At 35.2% G+C, this 19,295-nt stretch overlaps 1 protein-coding gene and 1 long non-coding RNA gene across 2 annotated transcripts; both read left to right on the top strand.

The window, feature by feature from the left end:
* The first annotated feature begins 6,501 nt into the window (after positions 1 to 6,501).
* On the top strand, positions 6,502 to 9,599 carry LOC145899848 (uncharacterized). Its single transcript, XM_082988774.1, has 5 exons — positions 6,502 to 6,597; positions 7,210 to 7,349; positions 7,568 to 7,626; positions 7,751 to 7,887; positions 9,352 to 9,599. Exons 1-5 carry the CDS (start codon positions 6,540 to 6,542, stop codon positions 9,597 to 9,599), a joined length of 642 nt encoding a protein of 213 aa, XP_082844900.1. The 5' UTR covers positions 6,502 to 6,539.
* A 482-nt stretch (positions 9,600 to 10,081) lies between these two features.
* LOC145899639 (uncharacterized) lies at positions 10,082 to 10,880 on the top strand. The gene is made up of 3 exons (XR_014402496.1): positions 10,082 to 10,219; positions 10,414 to 10,543; positions 10,783 to 10,880. It is a non-coding gene; the product is annotated as an uncharacterized LOC145899639 (long non-coding RNA).
* Positions 10,881 to 19,295: the final 8,415 nt, after the last annotated feature.

The following is a 19,295-nucleotide window of genomic DNA, read 5'->3' as shown; positions in this document are numbered from 1 at the left end:
ATGCATCATCACAAGATGACGAGCCAGGAGATGAACCAGCAGATCACCCAACATCACGCGATGCATCCGATGATGAAGAGTCCGGTCGTGCCGATACGCGCGACACGGTCACCCCTGAGACTATCGTTAGTCCTGACAATACTCATTCACCTGCGGCGCAGGAGTTGTCACACGGGGAGAGTTTACCCCGGCGCTCGAAACGGCGTCCGAAGCCTCCCAAATTTTATGGTTAATAGTGTCATTTTGCGTTGTTCCATAACCCAATATTGGCGGGGAGGTGTTGTGTAATTACATCATTATGTGTCCTAAAGTTGACCCAACAAAACGGCGCTTTAGATTCGCCGTGTAATCAGCGTGTCTGGCAATGCGACTCACGCCTGTGGATGTACTGCGCACCTCAGTGGCTAATAATTGCGTTCCTGGCGTTATTTGCGTGTTGGCTTTGCCTATAAAACCTGCGCACCGTTTTGTATCAATACACTTGAACTGTTTGTGATTGAAGAATACAACAGAACCATTATACCCAGAAGCAATCGGCTACAAGTTTCAACTCAATGGCAATAATGTTTCACATTCAACTGTAAGTTTAATTCTTGTCTGTGTTTAGTTTTGAAATTTTTACTTCGTAGGTAATAAATGTCTACATTAAGATTGTTTCTCATAGATAACACAAAAATTTACTTTTTAGTAACAAATAAATTATACTTACATGTTACATTAAGGGTTTTTAGTCTGATTTTAGTACAATTTGTGATTACTTGACATCGAATTTGTTTTCCATTCATTTCACGGTTTAGCTTCAGTTCATACGTTTGGTTCTAAAATTTAGGTACATTGCTTGCGAAATCACTTTTTGTTTGTCACAGTCTAATGCCAAGGTGACTTATATACATTAAATAGTATTAGATTAATGTAGAACAAATTGGATTCAATTATCTATGAGAAACAATCTTAATGTAGACATTTATTACCTACGAAGTAGAAATTTCAAAACTAAACACAGACAAGAATTAAACTTACAGTTATCCAAGCCGTCTGCTCCAAACCATGTTGCATCATTTTGGCAAATTGTATCCCTGATACCAGGAGTTGAGTTGCTGTAAAACAACTCCTGTCCTGCTGGGCATTTAAATTGTTTTTTTGCTCCAAAAGAAGCATTTTTTCCAACAACTTCAGGTAGATGTTTTCCATTTGCATTTAAGGAGCAGTCTAAAAAACAATTTGTTTGTATTCTATATCCTAATCCAAGGTTTTTCAAACGTTTTTGGCTACAGACCAAATTTTGTGAACCTGTTTTATCTCTGACCCCCAATATTATGTCACATCATATTTTCCACGTAATCAGCATTGAAAATACTACAAAACAATATCAACAGTTATTAAATCATGAACCTAGTCCATGATAAAAAAAGGTAAGAAAACACCGCCCCAAATCATGGATTCTCAAACAGCATCCCACCACACAACATTCACTAATAAAAACTTACAAAAATGTTACTGTAAAATTGAAAATATGAGAATATAATACACAAGCTACTGCTTGTTACAACTATTTCTACTGTGATAGATTTGTTATTTGATGGTACTAGGATTTGAAACCACTGAGCTCCCGTAGTTCAGTTGGTAGAACGTTGAGGCTAGTTAGCACCAGCGCCATGAGTTCAAAATTCACTGGGAGCTTGATTTTTTCTCGCTCTGACATGCCTGGGCTTTGAAGCCTGTGAACTTATTTAACAACGAAATGTTGTTTATGAGCAAAAATTGATAACAAAGTACGTTTCCATGTAAATTGTATGATTTCCGACCTTGTTGATGTAAACCCAAACAAACTGACAAATTGCTCACTTCTAAAAACTGGTTTCTTCCCATACCTTTCATCCCTTTATTCAAGAAACCTCAATGTCTGACTTCCAACACAACAACTTTTAAACAGAGGTAATAAAAAGCATCTATTTGTACCAACAACTGTTGACTACGTACACAAATTGTAGCAGAAGCAATTATTACATGACAACATGTGGTTTTGATATTTCTTCAATGTTTGTACTAAATATTTTGTTTCCCTTGAAGCCTAACTTTCTGCTGTAACCTTCTGATATGTACTAAAGAATTGGCCTTTTTTTAATTTTGATAACCTGAATACTTTAGTTCACTGACATTTAAAGATACAACCAAATTAACGAGGTGGGGTTGTATATATTATTTTGCATATTACCTGTAACGTTTAAGCAAGTTTCCAACACATTACCATCTTTTTTTAAAAATAAAAAACAGTGGTTTGAATATACTTCGTAAAGAGTTATAGCAACAAATACTTGGCTGTTTCGCAATACAGATCTACAGGTTAACCTGTAAAACAAATTCAATTATTATTCGAAAGTCCTACATTCTAAAAGTTAAGTATATACCAAATTGACTGCCATCTAACAACTAAATGTGTGAGACAAAAATAATTAAAAGGCCAAATTGAAAAACCCAAAGACTTCATTTACTTAAAACCAACAAATAACATTACATCATATATTTACCAAATTTCACAAAATGTTTGTAGCCAATTCATGTTGTTGAATGAAAGCACAATATCTTTGCAAATGGTTAGTATGTATATGCTGTTACTCCACAAAATTATGATTTGTGAACCCCAAATGTACAACCTTATAGAAAATTGTGTTTTATGAGTTTATAATATGATTATAGCTGTTTTGAAACCTCACTTTTTTTAAGTGCCATTAAAAACAACTGAGCTATTCTACTCAAAAAATTCTACACTCATGTGCTTTAGTATTTTGTGAAGTGACAAGTAACATCAACAAACCAAAATAGATAATACATGGAAAAAATAGTAGAATCCAAGTCAATAACTTAAAACATGCTCAAACATTTCGATGGGTCAGGTTAAAAACTTTGTCATATTTTTTGCATTGAACATACGACAGTAATACAAAATAAAGTTTTTCATGTTTTTCCACATTTTCAGTAAATACTAAAGTTTTTTTGCAGTGATTTAGTGCACTGTAGGCGTAGCTCTAACAATCAACATATGACAAATCACCATCCCTGGCTTTAATTGCAAAATTTTTCTAATCTAGCTGCCATACCATATCACTAACCGTTACATTTCCAAAATAAAATCACAAAAGAAGCAAAGCGATCAAAGAATTTCGATGAAACACATAAACTTACCCACACAAATCTTGGTAACTGTGCTTGACAAGAACACAATATTCAAATAAACTAATGCGCCAAACATCATTATTGGTCTATTGCACAATTGCATACTTATAGAACCGGTGAGATGTCAGCTGGATGAATGAGAACTTACAGCAAAGCCAGTTAACAAACACTCAAGCTCAGATCATTCATATACGTGCATATAATGACAGACCGGTAACGATATCGTGTCCAGTATGTAGCGCTGTTTTCTGCAAAAGTTTTTTAACATTTGGATGGGGTGCATCACGTCGGGGTCACCAACTTTTGCAGGGACGTCACGTTTGCAAAAAGAAAACACTCCGACTCCTATGACTATCAAAAACACATTTGCCACGGACTGCCTTTGCGACCTTTTAGTTAGAACAATAACTAACATTAACACTTACTTCGGATCACTACAGCCGTGATTTTCAACCGGTGTTTCGCGGAACACAAGTGCTCCGTGAAAGATCATCAGGTGTTCCGCAAAAAATTTAATAGTCTGACTGATGTTCCGTGGAACACGGGTCGAAAATCACTTTTTTATGAAAGTAATCATCCACTATCAACAATGTTCCAATGTTGTGTAACAATAAGATTCGTTGTGTAACAATAAGATTCGTTTTGTAACAATAAAAATGTAATTGCGCGGGCCTGTTGCTGGTTAAGTACAATGCCGCACCACTTCCAACAATTTGGCGTTCCGCAAGATTATTTTGATAAAAATTGTGTTCCGTGGCTCAAAAAGGTTGAAAAATACTTCTCTACAGGGGTAAATTATACTGAGGATAGAATGGAGAACCCCGCCACTCTTTATTCTCAAGTAGAAACGCCGCCTTTACTTGATTTAAAGTTATGATTAAAGTCATAACTTAGGAGCCCTTTAATTGACAATTGAGTATGGCGTTCAATTTTTATTCAGGACAGGGACGGGGACGGGTCGGTCCATAAAAGTTACTTTTAATTGTTCCGAAAGGTCAGATTATTAAAATAAAAAAAAAATTGCGTACGCATTTTTCTTAATTCAACACACAACCTCAATACACGGAACGAAAGCTGCAGATGTAGTTAGGCTTTCCGGTAGAACTTGTACAGTCCTCTGGCATCCTTCGTTCCGTTGAGTGAGGAATTATGTCGGGGAAACATGCGTGCATAACTTGATCTGCCACAGTGTACTTTTTACCACACGGCTAACCCACATTATTATTATTTTAAAAGTTAAAATGATTTCCGTCAGGGTGCAGCTAAGGTATTTGCTTTGCAAATAATTTTTAGCCGTGTGTGTGTGTGTGTGTGTGTGTGTGTGTGTGTGTGTGTGTGTGTGTGTGTGTCGAAAAGTGGGAGACTAAAATGAAATCACATATGAAGAAATTTCTTATGATCCGTTTTACAGACAACTGCCTCATTTTTTCAATCAGAGTTTCAACATCGTCCACCGCCGATAAACTGCTCTACTTAAAAACCGCGTAACTCCCCAAAGCACGCTCATATCGCCTAACCAGCATCCCTTAACGCAGGACAGGGGGCAAAACTCCTATTCAAAGTTCCGACTTTGCGTCATCACTGGGTCTGACGTCACAATCTTCCTGGTAAAGTTCGTCGGAAAATGCATTGGTTTAGATAAGAGTTCTCCAAAAACACGCGTGTTGTGCTGTTGCAAATCATTTTACGTTTAGGCAAAGCAGAAATTGTCAAAGAATAAAAATGCCGAGCACCAAAAATAAAGTTTAGGAGAAAATGTTTCGGAGAAGAAAAACATCTGGAGTTAACGGCAACGAGAGTCTAACAGCTAATTTGCATCGATGTGCGCGTTCACTGTCTTGTTAGTGGGGAAAATCGCAGCATATAAAATAAATGCCTGAAATGTTCTTTTATTCCTTTGCCGTTAATTAAAGATGTTTTTCTTCACCTGAGCGTAAATTTTTGGTGCTTGGTATTTTTATTCTTTGACAATTTCTGCTTTGCCTAAACGTAAAGGTTTTACCACAAAATGATTTACCGCAGCGTTACACACGTTTTAGTAAATAACTTTAACTGTAGCACTGTGACGTCAGACCCATTGATGACGCGATATCGGAACCATGATACTCATGGAAAATACAGAAACAGGGCCAATCGACAGCTACCACAAATTTTGTTAGATCTTGCTGTGCTTTAATCACCCCTCCCTTGGCTCTACTTATGCTTGCATTAATTTTGCCACATACCTTTATTCTTTCAACGATGCAAGGTTGTGCTCAGGGTGTCGATTTATTCGGCACGGGCAGAGTGAATAAATTTTAAGTTACCGGTATGCAGTACCACGTGTTGACCGAGTAAAAATGTCATAAAACAAACGTAGATAACAAAGAATCGTGAGGCTTTGGTCAGCGGAAAATTCCGGTTTGCGAAGCTGACCAAGATTAATTTCTCTTAGGTGCGAGAGCGGGCTTATCAGATTAATAACGCACGAGTATCGTGACTTAAAGAGTGACGTGCGTTATGAACGAATGTTGGTTAAACAATTAAAAGCAATAAATTACAATTCCTCATTATCTTCTACATTGGTGCCAATATAAGTCGTTTAAGTTTAAACCGCAAACAAATATTTGCTGAGAAATTTGTATTACGAGTCTCTATCAAACAACAGCTTTTAACTGAACGGTTACGAGTGTTGAAAACTCAATGGCATCATCGCTTGGGATCCCCACCCCAAATAAATATGTCTTTTTAGATGCCTAAATAAACGCAACCGCAATAAATTTTTGGACAAAATCCATGCAAAAAACGGCCAGCACTTGCATTAACGTTCAGCGAATAAGCTCCTAAAACCCAAAACTAACCATTGTTACCAAACATGGAGCATTGTGACGAAACAAGTACCATTTTTCGTTTAATCGGACCTTCAAAGAGACATAGCAGCCTCTACAACATGCAAGGTTTTCAATTGTTTTGTCGTTATTTCAACGTGTATTCTAAACTTATGTAAGTACAAGAATCCTGTAATCGAAATAAGCCTGGTCGTTCTCATGCGTTAGTTACCAGATACGATATTTTTACTATTCGACACGCACGACAATTTTTCTCAAGATGTTCGACACGCAGAAAAAAATCGACGCCCTGGTTGTGCTGTTGCACTGTTTGGACAAGGTATCTGCACATTAAGATAGAGGTGCGCAGTCCGAACATATTGTCGTAGTTTTTAGCCAGGAAGCAGCTGTAAGGCAATTTTCAAGTAGTCTAGTGGATTTTCTTGTTGAATCAAATGCCAGTTAGCATTGTAGCCATAGAAAAACAAAGAAATATTTGGGTCAAATAATTTTTAGTTATTTGTAACTTTTCAGGTTTGATTTGCCTTCAATGATATCATGAGATTTACGTTTTTTCTGGTTTGGAATCTGTTAGCAGTTTTTTATCATCCTACAGGTAACTTGTAAAATTTTAAGTAGGCTGCACAAAACATAGGTTAGTTATATGTTTGTTTAACATCAACTAGAAACTAGTTTATACAGATGTAGTGAAAGAAATGTTTAATAAAACACTGTGGTTACAATTCTTACAATGAAGTAAGGCATTCCAGGGACCACCTTAAGAAACACTTTTTTTCGTGTCAATGACTTACGCCTCCTTATTCCACTTAACACTATTTGCAGATGAGACATTAATCGAAATTGGTGTGGTTAATAAATGGTTACAGTCATAGGCGTATCCAGGGTATTTTAAAGGGGGGTGTCAAATTTTTTGTGTGAATTTGTATAACAACTAAACTAATTTACTTTACACACAAAGAAACCGCTTGTCATTACAACAACATGACCACTAAAAAATACATTTTGTCCTTCGACTGACGAAAAATCACACTTGTTTCGTAACAATGCAACATGTTTAGTAACAATGCCAAGTGTTCAGTAACAATTCTCCCTGTTTGAAAACAATGGCTAATGCAAGCACGATGCGGTTTTTGGTCAACTTTAAAAAAAATTTCTGTTTTTTTTTCACGATGATTTTGACAAAAAAAATACAGTGGCTTTTGTTTAGCACCCCAATCACCAATTGTGACTGTGTTACCACAACCCAAGCAAGCAAGAGGGGCAGATATAGTTTACACTGCTACTGCTTCAAAACCTAACGAAACAATAGCCTTGTCTTTATTTTTGGATGTATATGAGAGAAGCCATGTAAGTACCTTCATAATTTGTAATAAACATTTTGGACATCTTGATCTACAAGAAAGTAACTTCTAAATCTATTTATTATATGACTTGATCTAACTAAGAGGTGATTTGACATGAATTAAGAGCAGTCCTTTTCCCCCTTTGACATACATTTGTTGTTATTTCATTGCAAAAAAATTGTGAGCATACACTGGACTTGCTTAAACTTTTTTATTTGTTAGTTGCTTTGGAATTATCGTCCATCGTTGAATGAATGCTCAGATTCATTAAATATACCAAGGTAACATCTTTAAATATTTATGTTCTGTAAATTTTCGTTAATAAGTATGATGTAATGTTATTTGTTGGTTTTAGGTAAATGAAGTAAATTAATATTTCAAATAATAATTGAATTTGTTTTACAGGTTTAACTGTAGTGATCCTGTATTACAGAATAACAGCCAAGTATTTGTTGCTATAACTTTTTACGAAGTACATTCAAACCACTGTGTTTTATTTGTACATGACGTTGTTTTGTTGACAACTTGCTTGAACATTACAGGTAATCTCCAAAAACATATACAACCCCACCTCGTTAATTTGATTATATCTTGAAATGTCAGTCTAGCGAAGTATTCAGGTTATCAAAATAAAAAAAGACCAATTCTTTAGCACATATCAGTAGGTCACAGCAGAAAGTTGGGCTTCAAGGGAAACAAAATATTTAGACTTATGTTGGAGAACTAGCAAGATCACATGTTGTCACGTAGTAATTGCTACTGCTGCAAAGCACATAGTCAACAATTGTTGGTTCAATAGATGTTTTTTAATTACCTTTATTTGAAAGTTTATGTGTTGGAGTTCAGACATTAAGGTTTCCTGATTAAAGGGATGAAATATATGGGAAGTAAACCAGTTTTTAGAAATTTTCTGTGAGCAATTTTCTAATTTGTTTGGGTTTCAGGTCGGAAATAATACGATTTAAATAGAAGAGTATTTTATTATAAGTTTTTGCTCAAAAACAACATTTCACTACATATTAGGTTTACAGGCTTTGCAGCCTAGCTGGATCAGCCACTTTTTCCTGACAATTCATATCTTTGAAAAATGAAGCTCCCTGGAAGGTTGGAACTTATGACCCTGGGCGAACCAGGCCCAGCGCAGAGATACAGAGCTCAGTGGTTTCACAGGGTACATTGTGGCCAAGGTAGACTGGTGTGCAAGCGCACAACTTGTCAGACAACCATCGAATAAAGGGGATCTCTACCACTATAATTAGACTATACAGTACTGTTTCATGCAATCGCATGATTGGCAGGATCACTCCACTCTCCAGTTCCTTATCAGGGAATCACAGCTATTGTATAGAGATCGTTAGGTTTACAGGCTTTGCAGCCTGGGAGGATCAACCACTTTGCATAAAACATTACTGCGTTCTTTTTACATTCAAGTAACATGGTATTACTTTTTGTTGGTTTGGAAACATTTTAGATTAACAAAGAGCTTGAGAAATACTGTATAACTTAATATTTAAATTTAATTCAAGAGAAAAAAATTGTTTTAAGAATTTTTAGCAGTACATAAAATCACAAAAGTATAGCCACTTACTTTTTATGATAAAAATTAATAGAGGTATACAGTAACAAGTCTATTACAGTGATAATCATAGTTGTAACATGCAGTAGCTTGTGTATTATATTCTCATATTTACAATTTTACAGTAACATTTTTGTAAGTTTTTATTAGTGAATGTGTGTGGTGGGATGCTGTTTGAGAATTCAGGAATGGAGGCAGTGTTTTCTCAACTTTTTTGGTTCATAGATCCCTTTTCATGATTTTAATACAGCTTGTGACCCTTTCTTTATCTTTCTTTTATTTATTTTGAAATCTGACATAATGTGGACACAGTAACAATGTGGCCAACTTCAAAATTAGTCTTATAATTGCCAAAAACATACATGTTCTAATGTTCTGTTCTTTCACTGCTATTGGTTAGGATATACAATACAAACAAATTCTTTTTCAGGCTGCTCTTTAAATGCAAATGGAGAACATCTACCTGAAGTTGTTGCAAAAAACGATACTTCTGGAACAGAAGGTCAGTTTAAATGTCCAAATGGACAAGAGTTGTTTTACAGCAACTCAACTCCTGGTATCAGGGAAACAATTTGTCAAAATGATGCAACATGGTTTGGAGCAGACGGGTTGGAATGCTGGGGAGGTGATATTGACAGAATTGATTACATAATGGGAACTGAAAATATGTTTACATAAACTTGTACCAGTGTTCTAGCATGATAAAAACAGTGAAGAATGCACCTGATTTACAGTTTGCTATTGATAGATGACTGTTACGCCTTTCACAAAAAAGGCAGTTGAACTTTGGCTAGAACAAAAACATAGTTCATATCTGTGGTAAGATTTGCACATGTTGTACTATGACTTACTAATTGATTTTAGGAAGCCTGGTTTGGAGTAGAAAGTAATCATATTAACAGCAATAAATAAGAAAGTGTTTATCTGTTATAATGATTGACAAATACTTTGTTTCCATCAGCGTTTCCTAATAATACCTTTGTTAGCAGCTTTTTTTCACCTCACTAGATTTGAGGAGAGGTTTGCACTAGGCTAAATGACCTTTTATTACAGAAATATTTTTTTTAGAAAACTAAATCCGTTTTTCAAATGCAAACATGTTAAATATGTATTGTGTAATTTTGGCCAAAAATGTTGTGTTTTTTGTTGTTGCAGCACCAAATGTGTCAATTCTAAGTAACTTATCAGGTAAAGTTGGAACTAATTTGGTTGTCCTCTGTTCCTATAACGAATCATTATACCCAGAAGTAATCTGCTACAAGTTTCAACTTAATGGCAATAATGTTTCACATTCAACTGTAAGTTTAATATTTGTCTTTGTTCAGTGTTGAAATTTCTACTTCATAGGTAATACATTAAGATTGTTTCTCATTGATAATTGAATCCAATTTTTTCTGCATTAATCTAATACTATTTAATGTCTATAAGTCACCTTGGCATTAGACTGTGGCAAACAAAAAGTGATTTCGCAAGCAATGTACCTAAATTTTAGAACCAAACGTATGAACTGAAGCTAAACCGTGAAATGAATGGAAAACAAATTCGATGTCAAGTAATCACAAATTATACTAAAATCAGACCCAAAAGTGGATGGTCCAAACTAAAAACCCTTAATGTAACATGTAAGTATAATTTATTTGTTACTAAAAAGTAAATTTTTGTAGGTTTGCTTCTACTAAATTATACAAATACTAATGAAAAGCTGATGTTAGAATAGTTGTAAATTACATCTTCAAACCACGGATATGATTTATTTTTCTGTTGTTTAAGATATCTATTAGTTTTTCAATTCTGTGATATATTTTAGTGTAGGAGTAATATCACAAAGTGTTGTACGTTTAATGCATTGGTTATGTTTTAGTTAAACCATTTTGGAGTAGTTATGGAAAACCTATGTGGAAATGTTCTAATCATTGTAGAATTACCATAACATCTAACCCTGCCCCATCCAATGCTACATTATATACATCTGGTATGTTCTCATGATATTTTAACAATTTGCAACATTATATCTTTGTAACTTAAAACTACAGAAAATATACCTATAAATGTACATGAAAGCAGCAAGGACAAAAACTGCAACTACACTTTCACCCCTCAGGTAAGTGAATTAAATACAGCATTTGAATATTTGTCAAGGTCTCACTTACATAAAAATAATTTTGCAGGTATCACTTACCCCAGGTGATGTGTACACACTTGTTGTAAAGAATTCCATTGGAACATCAAATTTTACTTTTTTGTTTGTTGAATCACAAACAACTCTTAATCAAGAACCTGTAACAACCACAAACCAAGAAACATTAAAATCCAACACAACCTTTCTAATTGGGATCTCCATTGGTGGAACTACTTTAATTGTTCTAATCTCTGTATTGGTTGTGTGCTTTTTCAAGCATCACATTTTCAACACAGGTTGCTCAAATTGTTTCCTTTATCCAATTTTGTAAGATTATTTTGGTGTTTTGTTTTGAAGTTAGTATTAGTTTTTTTTTTTCAAAATCTGTAAAATTGTATATGACACTTAAATTATTCTCCTATGGTTAACATTATGCAGGCATACTAAAAAGATAATTATTTCTGTCCCTTTTTATTAATGCCAGATAGGAAAAACTGGCGTCCTCTCATTATTATTAATAAATTCCAAACTTTAGGTTTAGGAGGTTATCAGCATTAATACATTCACTATTTTGCTTTTTCACATACTACACAAACCTTTTAGCTAAGTGATTGCCTTTTCGCTAATACTATTCCTTTTTTACAGCCTTCTTAGCTAAAACTTTGCACCCTGGGCATTAAGCAACTTATTTTGACTGAATGCATAAATAAGAGACAGGCCTGACATAAAATGACAAATGAAGATATACTTCTGTGATTAGCAACATTCTCTTGAACAATTTAATGTTTTTCCAATAATATCTTTTCATTATAATCACCACCAAATAACTAAGAAGGTCAAAACATGTACAACTGGTAGTTGCACATTCAACCCTACCGCAATGCATCACTGCTTTCTTTGTTAACTGCTGTTTGCGACAGAGAAAAGGCAATTCCCATTGACAAAACTTTATTATAAAAGTGATATGCAGTCAACCATTTTTTATATGCAACCATCTTTTTTGCCATATGGCTATTTATCCACCGCATGCCATCTGATACATATTTTCCGGTTTAACATCGGTCTGACACTTTTTCTCTTCAGATGAGAAAGAAGAGCATGCGAACCCATTGTATGGAACCTCACCTGTTACTGATGGAAACAAATCTGTTAATGTTGATAAAAATGATAAAAAAACAACTACCAAGGAGGTAAAAGTGAATGTTGCTTACATATCTTCATCATCACCTGATGCCATAGAAGAAGCTTATGGGTCTGTAAAAAAAGGTTAGTAAAAAATGTGTTTAAAGCATTTAAAATTTTGTTTATCAGTCCTACTGAGTGCTGTAATTTCCTTTTGGTGCTTCACCAAAAATGTCATGGAAAATCTCATCTGTGTGCAGTGTCGTTTTTGTTTGCTTTTTTAAAGGTTTCAAAGAAGAAAAGGTGAACATTTTGTATGAAGGTGCCGGTCCATCATCTCGACCTGATGTCACATATGCTGAAGTCGACAAAACTAAGAAAACAAAAAAATGTAAACTCATTTTAGTTTAATTTCAGTAATTCATGTATGTTCAAATTCAAACAGTAGCCAAAGCCAAGACCAAAGAAATGAAAGTAAATGTTGCTTATGTTCATACCCCTGAAAATCCCGATGCCCCTGAGGAAGCATATGCTGAAGTGAACAAAGCTAAGAAAAACAAGGGCAAGAAAACAAAAATAACAAGTAATAAGAAAAGCAACTCCATAATGGATTCAGCTTCTCAACCCAGCACAAGCATGGGTGATGAATATGCAGTTGTTGTGAAGAAAGTGAAAAATCCTGGTTAGTTCAGTGCCATCTATCCTATTTATGTGAAAGAGTGTTTCTGTCCGCTTTAATAAATTATTCTCAGGCAACAAGAATGGAGAATCAAGTGGAGGTGCAACTTATGCTGTTGTGAGCAAACCTAAAAAGAAAAAGAAAGAACCACCACCAGATCCAACCTCTGACACTGGTTAGGAGGTTTAACAAATTTGAATATGCCTGTAGGTCGTAAACATTTTTAAGTATTTTTTTTGTTTAGATGATGATCCATATGCTGAAGTTGAACTTCATGGAAGGGAAGTAAGTTATTTTTGGTAGATGTGGATTAATTTTTTGTTTGTACTGATATAAATTTGCCACAAAATCCATATGGAATTATTGTGATTCATTCAGTTGAAGTAAATTTCATGTTCTGTTTTGTAGGAGGACAAGTAAACACATCTAGTAAGTAAAATACCTCAATGTTTCAATTTTAAGTTTCTTTGTTTTGTTTAATCTGCCATAATTGTTACCACAACATGTTTTTCTTACAAGTGGTGTAGGCGTTAAATGTCTAAATTTGTTTTATTAAACTTTTGTTTCAGTGCAATTTATGTTACCTTACTTTGCTAGCAATACCTTCACTGACTTGTGGGTGTTTTCAGGAACCAACAAAATCAGTTTTTCAACAATCTTCTTTCAGAACAATGTGTTGTGCTATGTTTGTTAATGATTGTGCAAATGAGCTGTTCTTGTTTTAATATTTCTTTGTTTTATGGTCCCAGTTCTTTAGCAAATTGTTACAGCTCCTACTTTGTATCTGAATGTGATTGCCTTTTGTTAGAATCATGTATCTATATATGCAGATTGCATTTGCACTTAATCATGTTTACCTTGCTAATGCACTTGAAAGTTACTGTGGTTTGTGCTTTCTATTGTGGGAAAACTTATTCTGGAGACTGTGTCAGCTAAACATAAATTTAGCGGAATCATGGCATTGCTTTGCATACTTATGTATTCTTTGTCATACAGTTTTTTAAATAGCCTATTTTGTTTGAACTAGAGAACATGTTAGTGTTGTGCAGTTTTCCTTCTATAATGCTTCAAATCTTGTTTTCTTTTAAACTGCTATGATTAATGTTGTGGTTACAAAGTTTAAATGTATGAAACCGTTGTTATCCTAGACTTGAATTCTATGATTTTTCATCAATAAAAAGCAACAATGCGAAAGAGTTGCAAAACTGCAGCAATGTCTATCAGAAAATATTATTCAACCAGTTTTTGTTTCAGCAAAGTTTTTAGGGCAAGCTTCATTGTAGCTGTTATTTGAAGTACAAATGAATAATGATGAGCGACAATATTAGTATCAGACGTTTAAATAAATGACACATTACTGAAACGACAATAGGACAATCTTATGTCGATTGTGACAACTTCACAAATAGTGGGCAACGTCCTGTGCCCACATCCGTTCATCTTATCAGTGGCTCCAGAAATAACTCTACCAAGGATAACTTCATTTACCGCCCAGCGAAAAACTTATATTGGCATATGGAAACCGTACGCAAAGTTAAATGCGATACAAAAAATGTGGCCAACAAAAATCACAAATTTCACTTTTAAGAAATGATCTGAATAGAATTTAGTTGCGATCGATCAAAAATGGCAGCCTATATAAAATCTTCGCAAAACAGGCGTCAAACGATAATATGTAACCATCGTTATCAAGATTACAATAGTGTGTATTTGTAAAAGCACTACAAGTGTTACCTAGATACGGGTCGGGCGCCTTGACCGATGTTGCCAACCGCCCGCTTTGAATAGAAATAACAGGACCAAAGAGCCATACGAAAGATACAAAGTTTTCCAAAGGATACGCAACAAAATCGATAAGTGTTTAACATGTGTAGCAATATTTGTGTTATCAGGGGCGACCATGCGCTAAAGCGGTTTGAAGTTCGCCGTGCGCTGTCCATTTCCGTATAGTGCTGAATTTTAACACCTGATCCAAAATTAATATTGAATAAATTGCAACGTTGTTTGTGCTTGCTCAACAAACTCAGGTGGTTATGTGTCTATGGATTGTCCACACACGTCGGTTATGATAAACTCTGCCATGTTTAAATGAATGACGACAGCATTGTATTGGACATGCAATTAGCTCAAAATCAATCAAATAATTTGCTGGAAAGGGGAATTTCGTCACATAAAGTTTGACCTTCTGTAACAATCGCCTGTCATATACGTCCGACAATACGGCGAAAGGTGTGAACGTTATGTACAAACGGTTTACCCGACTAGCATAAACACAGGTAACGTAAACCATTTGTTTGTCACTTGGCTACAATACAAGCATTTAACTTTACATGTAAACTTTTGTTGGAATTTGTCAAAAAAATAAAAACTTCAATGGCATTTCCAAACCATAAATCGTATAGGACGCACACAAACAACAAAGGTTTTATTTAATTTAACATTGAATAAGCTATTTTTAAATAATTTGTAGGCTGTCACGGGGCACTAAAAAGGCTGTCTCTGTTTCAGAACTTTAGGTTTCAAAAAAAATATTACAAATCAACGGGTGAATGCCACATGTGCAAATGTCGCCCATTGCTTAAATGGTACTGCATTAGTCAGTAAATAGTCATTGTTAAAAGGAAAAACAAGATATACTTGCTGTACATGGTTGGGAATCATAGAATTAACTGAATTTAAATACTCAAAAAATTAATGAGTGTAGGCTGATGTATTTATTCCAACGCCTAACCTTCAAGCTGTAACTTGAGTTCACGTTACTTAATGCGGAAAACAGGATGTAGTGACGTCGTTCAGCCCATGCGCATATTTCATCGATTTACGGGTTGACACAATGACATCTTGCGGAGATAATTTAAGATAAATCTTTATTTGAGTTACAAATGCTTATAGTTCTATCGGATATTCCCATACTTCAATTCCATTTTGTTGATCAGCTCAAAACAATTTACTTGGGTTCATGTGGTTTGAACCTGTAGGTTTTGTCTGTATCTGTTGATGGTTGGCTATGATAAACTTTGCCACGGTTGGTTTGATGATTATGGTGGTACTGGAGTTTTGGTTCGACGGTAAAATCAACCAATACCCGAACGTATCACATGTCAAATCTCTCAAAGGAGAAGTATCTCGAGTAATGAACCTAAGACGGATCACTGTAGACATTCACGTCATTTGATCAATGTGCACGTTTCCACGCTTTAATCTATCTAACGACTATTGACAAAATGGTGGTGAATTCCAACCATTACCATTGCCTCTATTAACTATTATCTTGATTGGTTATCTTCTGTTACTTTAAAATGACTAAATAACAATGTTTTAGTAGTCTGAAGTATTTGGTTTAAATTGCATTATTTTTAGTCAGTGACGCTCATTGCATGAAATCGTTTTTCGGTGTTACAACGTAAATGTTTTAACTGTAGGGCCGCTCGAATGATTTTGTTGCGGTTGACACAACAAAGCAAATCACATGAAATTTGATAAGATCTGCGATCAGGTACTGAGAGAGAGAAAAAACAAACAAGGTAAAAAAACATTATAACGATATGTAAAACAATCCTGAATTTATCTTTATTATAAACTTTACCACTAATTACCACGTGGCGTCATGCTTTCGTAACTGTCGCAGGGAAAATTTTTTTTACAGTTGGTATGTTTAACTTGAACTTCAATGTCACTCGTAGACAAGGTTAATGTTACTCGTAGCTGCATTTAAAATGTTCACAAATGTTTGGCTCAAGCAATCACGCTTTTTCTTGATCTTAATTTAAATTCTTTTAGTAAAAATCGGACAAGTTCAAGCTTCAAACTTAACAAGCATTCAAACAACATACAACAAAGGATTCCATTTGGTGACAAAGGCCTTTAGATAAACTATTGATGCTCGGTGAAGTAACTTCCGCGAAGGATATGACTCCATATATTTTATCAATGTGGGATAAAGCCCACACTAGAACTTTTAAAAATATCACTGTAATCTTTATTCAAGGCGGGTTGCGGATCGGGATCTGTGCTTGCACAACAAACCCACGTGATCATGTTGTCTGTACCTGTATGTTTTGTCTGTTCTCGAACAGTGGGTGGTTATGATAAACTTTGCCATGTTGGAATGGAAGGTTGAGTTATCGAATAAACATAGTTTGGCTCAGACACTAAAATCAACCAATATCAAAACGCTTCATTTGCAATTCAAACGCTCTGCATTCCAACACAAAACTTGCTTGAGCTTACGGCAAGTGGAAAAGAGGATAAGGCTTCACTACTCAGTCTATTTAAACGTTTCCCATGTAAACATATTTCTCGTACCTACACGTAGCAAGGTTACATATACGCTGCTTACTGTATGCCAGAAAAATATGAACCCCATATTGCTTTGTTTTTTATTTTGAGTTGTGAAACAGAAAGATATTATGTGTTTGTTCCTTCTTGGTGTTTGCTGCCAGATACAACAAGTCTGCAGGGCTACGCATTTTTTTTGTATAGACTGGTGGTTGACATATTGCAGCGAATTTGCAAGGTAATGGTGTGCAATTTTCGTTGGTAGGTGGGTGGTAGTGCCTTATTTTAATGGTTCATTTTGGTGGCTGCACAATAAAATTAGAAATATGTCTGAAGTTTCCCCTGTGCAATTAGCTATTGACCACACGCTAATTTCCACAAAACAGTAATGTGCCGATGAAATGTTATAAAGTTTACTGTGATTCTTAACCACATCTCAATACGTTGTAAGTATATTATAAATGTATGAAAACACAAATCCACAATCTTAGAAGCAGAGCAATACTCCAATTGCATTATTTATTTCAAAAAATTCTTTGCTTAAGTTCCCGCCATTTTTTAAGACTTACTTCAGTATTGAACCGAGAAGTTTTTTAAATGGACTATTGTTGGTCAGCAATGCTCATTGTAAAAATCGTATATTGGATTGCAATTCCTATTTTAATGTGGCCATATCGTAGGTAAAGTATAGTGTCTGGTTATTTTATGTTTGGAGAAATTAATATTTACGCTTAATGAACAAAGCTTCTGAATTGTATCCTGGCATGAAACATAAATGCTCTACAACGACACCTTGAGGAACACATGATGTACTTAAACGAAAACATTCATTCATGTGGTTTACAGGACTTAAGTTTACTTTTGCTTCGATACGAATCTAGCACTTTTCGAACAGTTTTATGTACTTTTGCGTGAGTGGAGCGGTGATAGCACTGTGCGAATTTATCAGATTTTGTTTACAGCGGTGCAATACATTATTTGGTCTTCTGTTTATAAATGTATCTACCACAAGAAACTGCTTTCCGGCTTAAATAAATATTTCTACAAATTGTTCGATCGTCCAGAATGTTGGGTGCAACTTAACAGAAGTTAACTGAAAACCACTCACGTTAGCGGTTCGCAAGAAGAATCGCCAAGTCTTCGAAAAATTTTTCGCAAACTTTGAAATGTGGAAAGTCAAATAACATTAGTTTGATTTACATTGTGCGAGCTTAAGTGATGCAGAACTTAGTGATAGCGTTATAACCATTTACTGAGGGTACAAAGAGGGTTTTGAGATTAACTTCTTCCTTCATTAAAGTTGAGGATAAAAAATGTTCGCCAACAAAAAAAATTTTGAACTACCGGTTGGTACTGAATTAATTTAGGACTGCGTTTTTGCTTTTACTAATTATTGAATTTCAGCTTTAGGGTGTCTAAACCGTCATGCTGCAAAAAGTTTCAATGTGTTGTTTCGAAAATGCACATTGGCGCTAATGTTCCCTGGAGCTTGATGGCCGTGTTAAGGGATGAAAGATCAAATATTTTATTGTTACATTTCTCATGACATACATTAACTGGATAGGAAGGGTTTCCCTGGTATATATTGTAATTTTGCTTTAATATTTGTTTTTTCTGTTTTGCATGGTTCCTAAATAGGTACTAACACCGAGTTAAGAAAGTCCTTTTTTAGGCAGCGATTCCTTGCTGCGATCACGTATCAGTGACATATATCGGGATCCCAAATGGCAACCGTGGCTGTATGAAACTCCCCGAACTTGGAGTCGAGGTAATCCAAATGCCGACTTCTCAAGCAAGCTGTGAATAGCAGTTGACTTGATTTATAATTGTTTAGTTCGCCTTAATGTCAGCCGAGGCAGGCAAGCAGTACATTTGTCAAGGGGCAGTAGTAGACTAGAATGACCATACGACAGACTGCAACAACAGGCAGTCAAGAGAAAAGTAAACAGTTTACGCTATCCAAAAAGAAATTAATTAGTAAGGATTTGGCATAAACCAAATTATGCAAACTAACACAGTGATATACCCTCCATTAAGACGTCTATACACACGCAGGTGCCCAAGGCTACCTCATACCTGCCAGCCACAAGGCTAGATTTATAGCCAAAAAAACTTAGTTACGCACAGTGCGGAGTCATACGCAGTGACGACTTTCTGCCGAGTTGCAATCTATTTC

The sequence above is a fragment of the Ascidia mentula genome, chromosome 4, assembly GCF_947561715.1.
Source record: "Ascidia mentula chromosome 4, kaAscMent1.1, whole genome shotgun sequence".
Taxonomy (NCBI): domain Eukaryota; kingdom Metazoa; phylum Chordata; class Ascidiacea; order Phlebobranchia; family Ascidiidae; genus Ascidia; species Ascidia mentula.
Note: the sequence above shows the minus strand (reverse complement) of the source record. Positions and strands in the feature narration are given on the sequence as shown.

Bases quoted from the DNA above. Each gene is read 5' to 3' on its own strand.
- LOC145899848 (XM_082988774.1), top strand. From the start codon at position 6,540: ATGAGATTTACGTTTTTTCTGGTTTGGAATCTGTTAGCAGTTTTTTAT. The intron at 7,627-7,750 runs GTAACATCTTTA...TTTGTTTTACAG, and splicing joins GATTCATTAAATATACCAAG to GTTTAACTGTAGTGATCCTG. The intron at 7,888-9,351 runs GTAATCTCCAAA...ATTCTTTTTCAG, and splicing joins AACTTGCTTGAACATTACAG to GCTGCTCTTTAAATGCAAAT.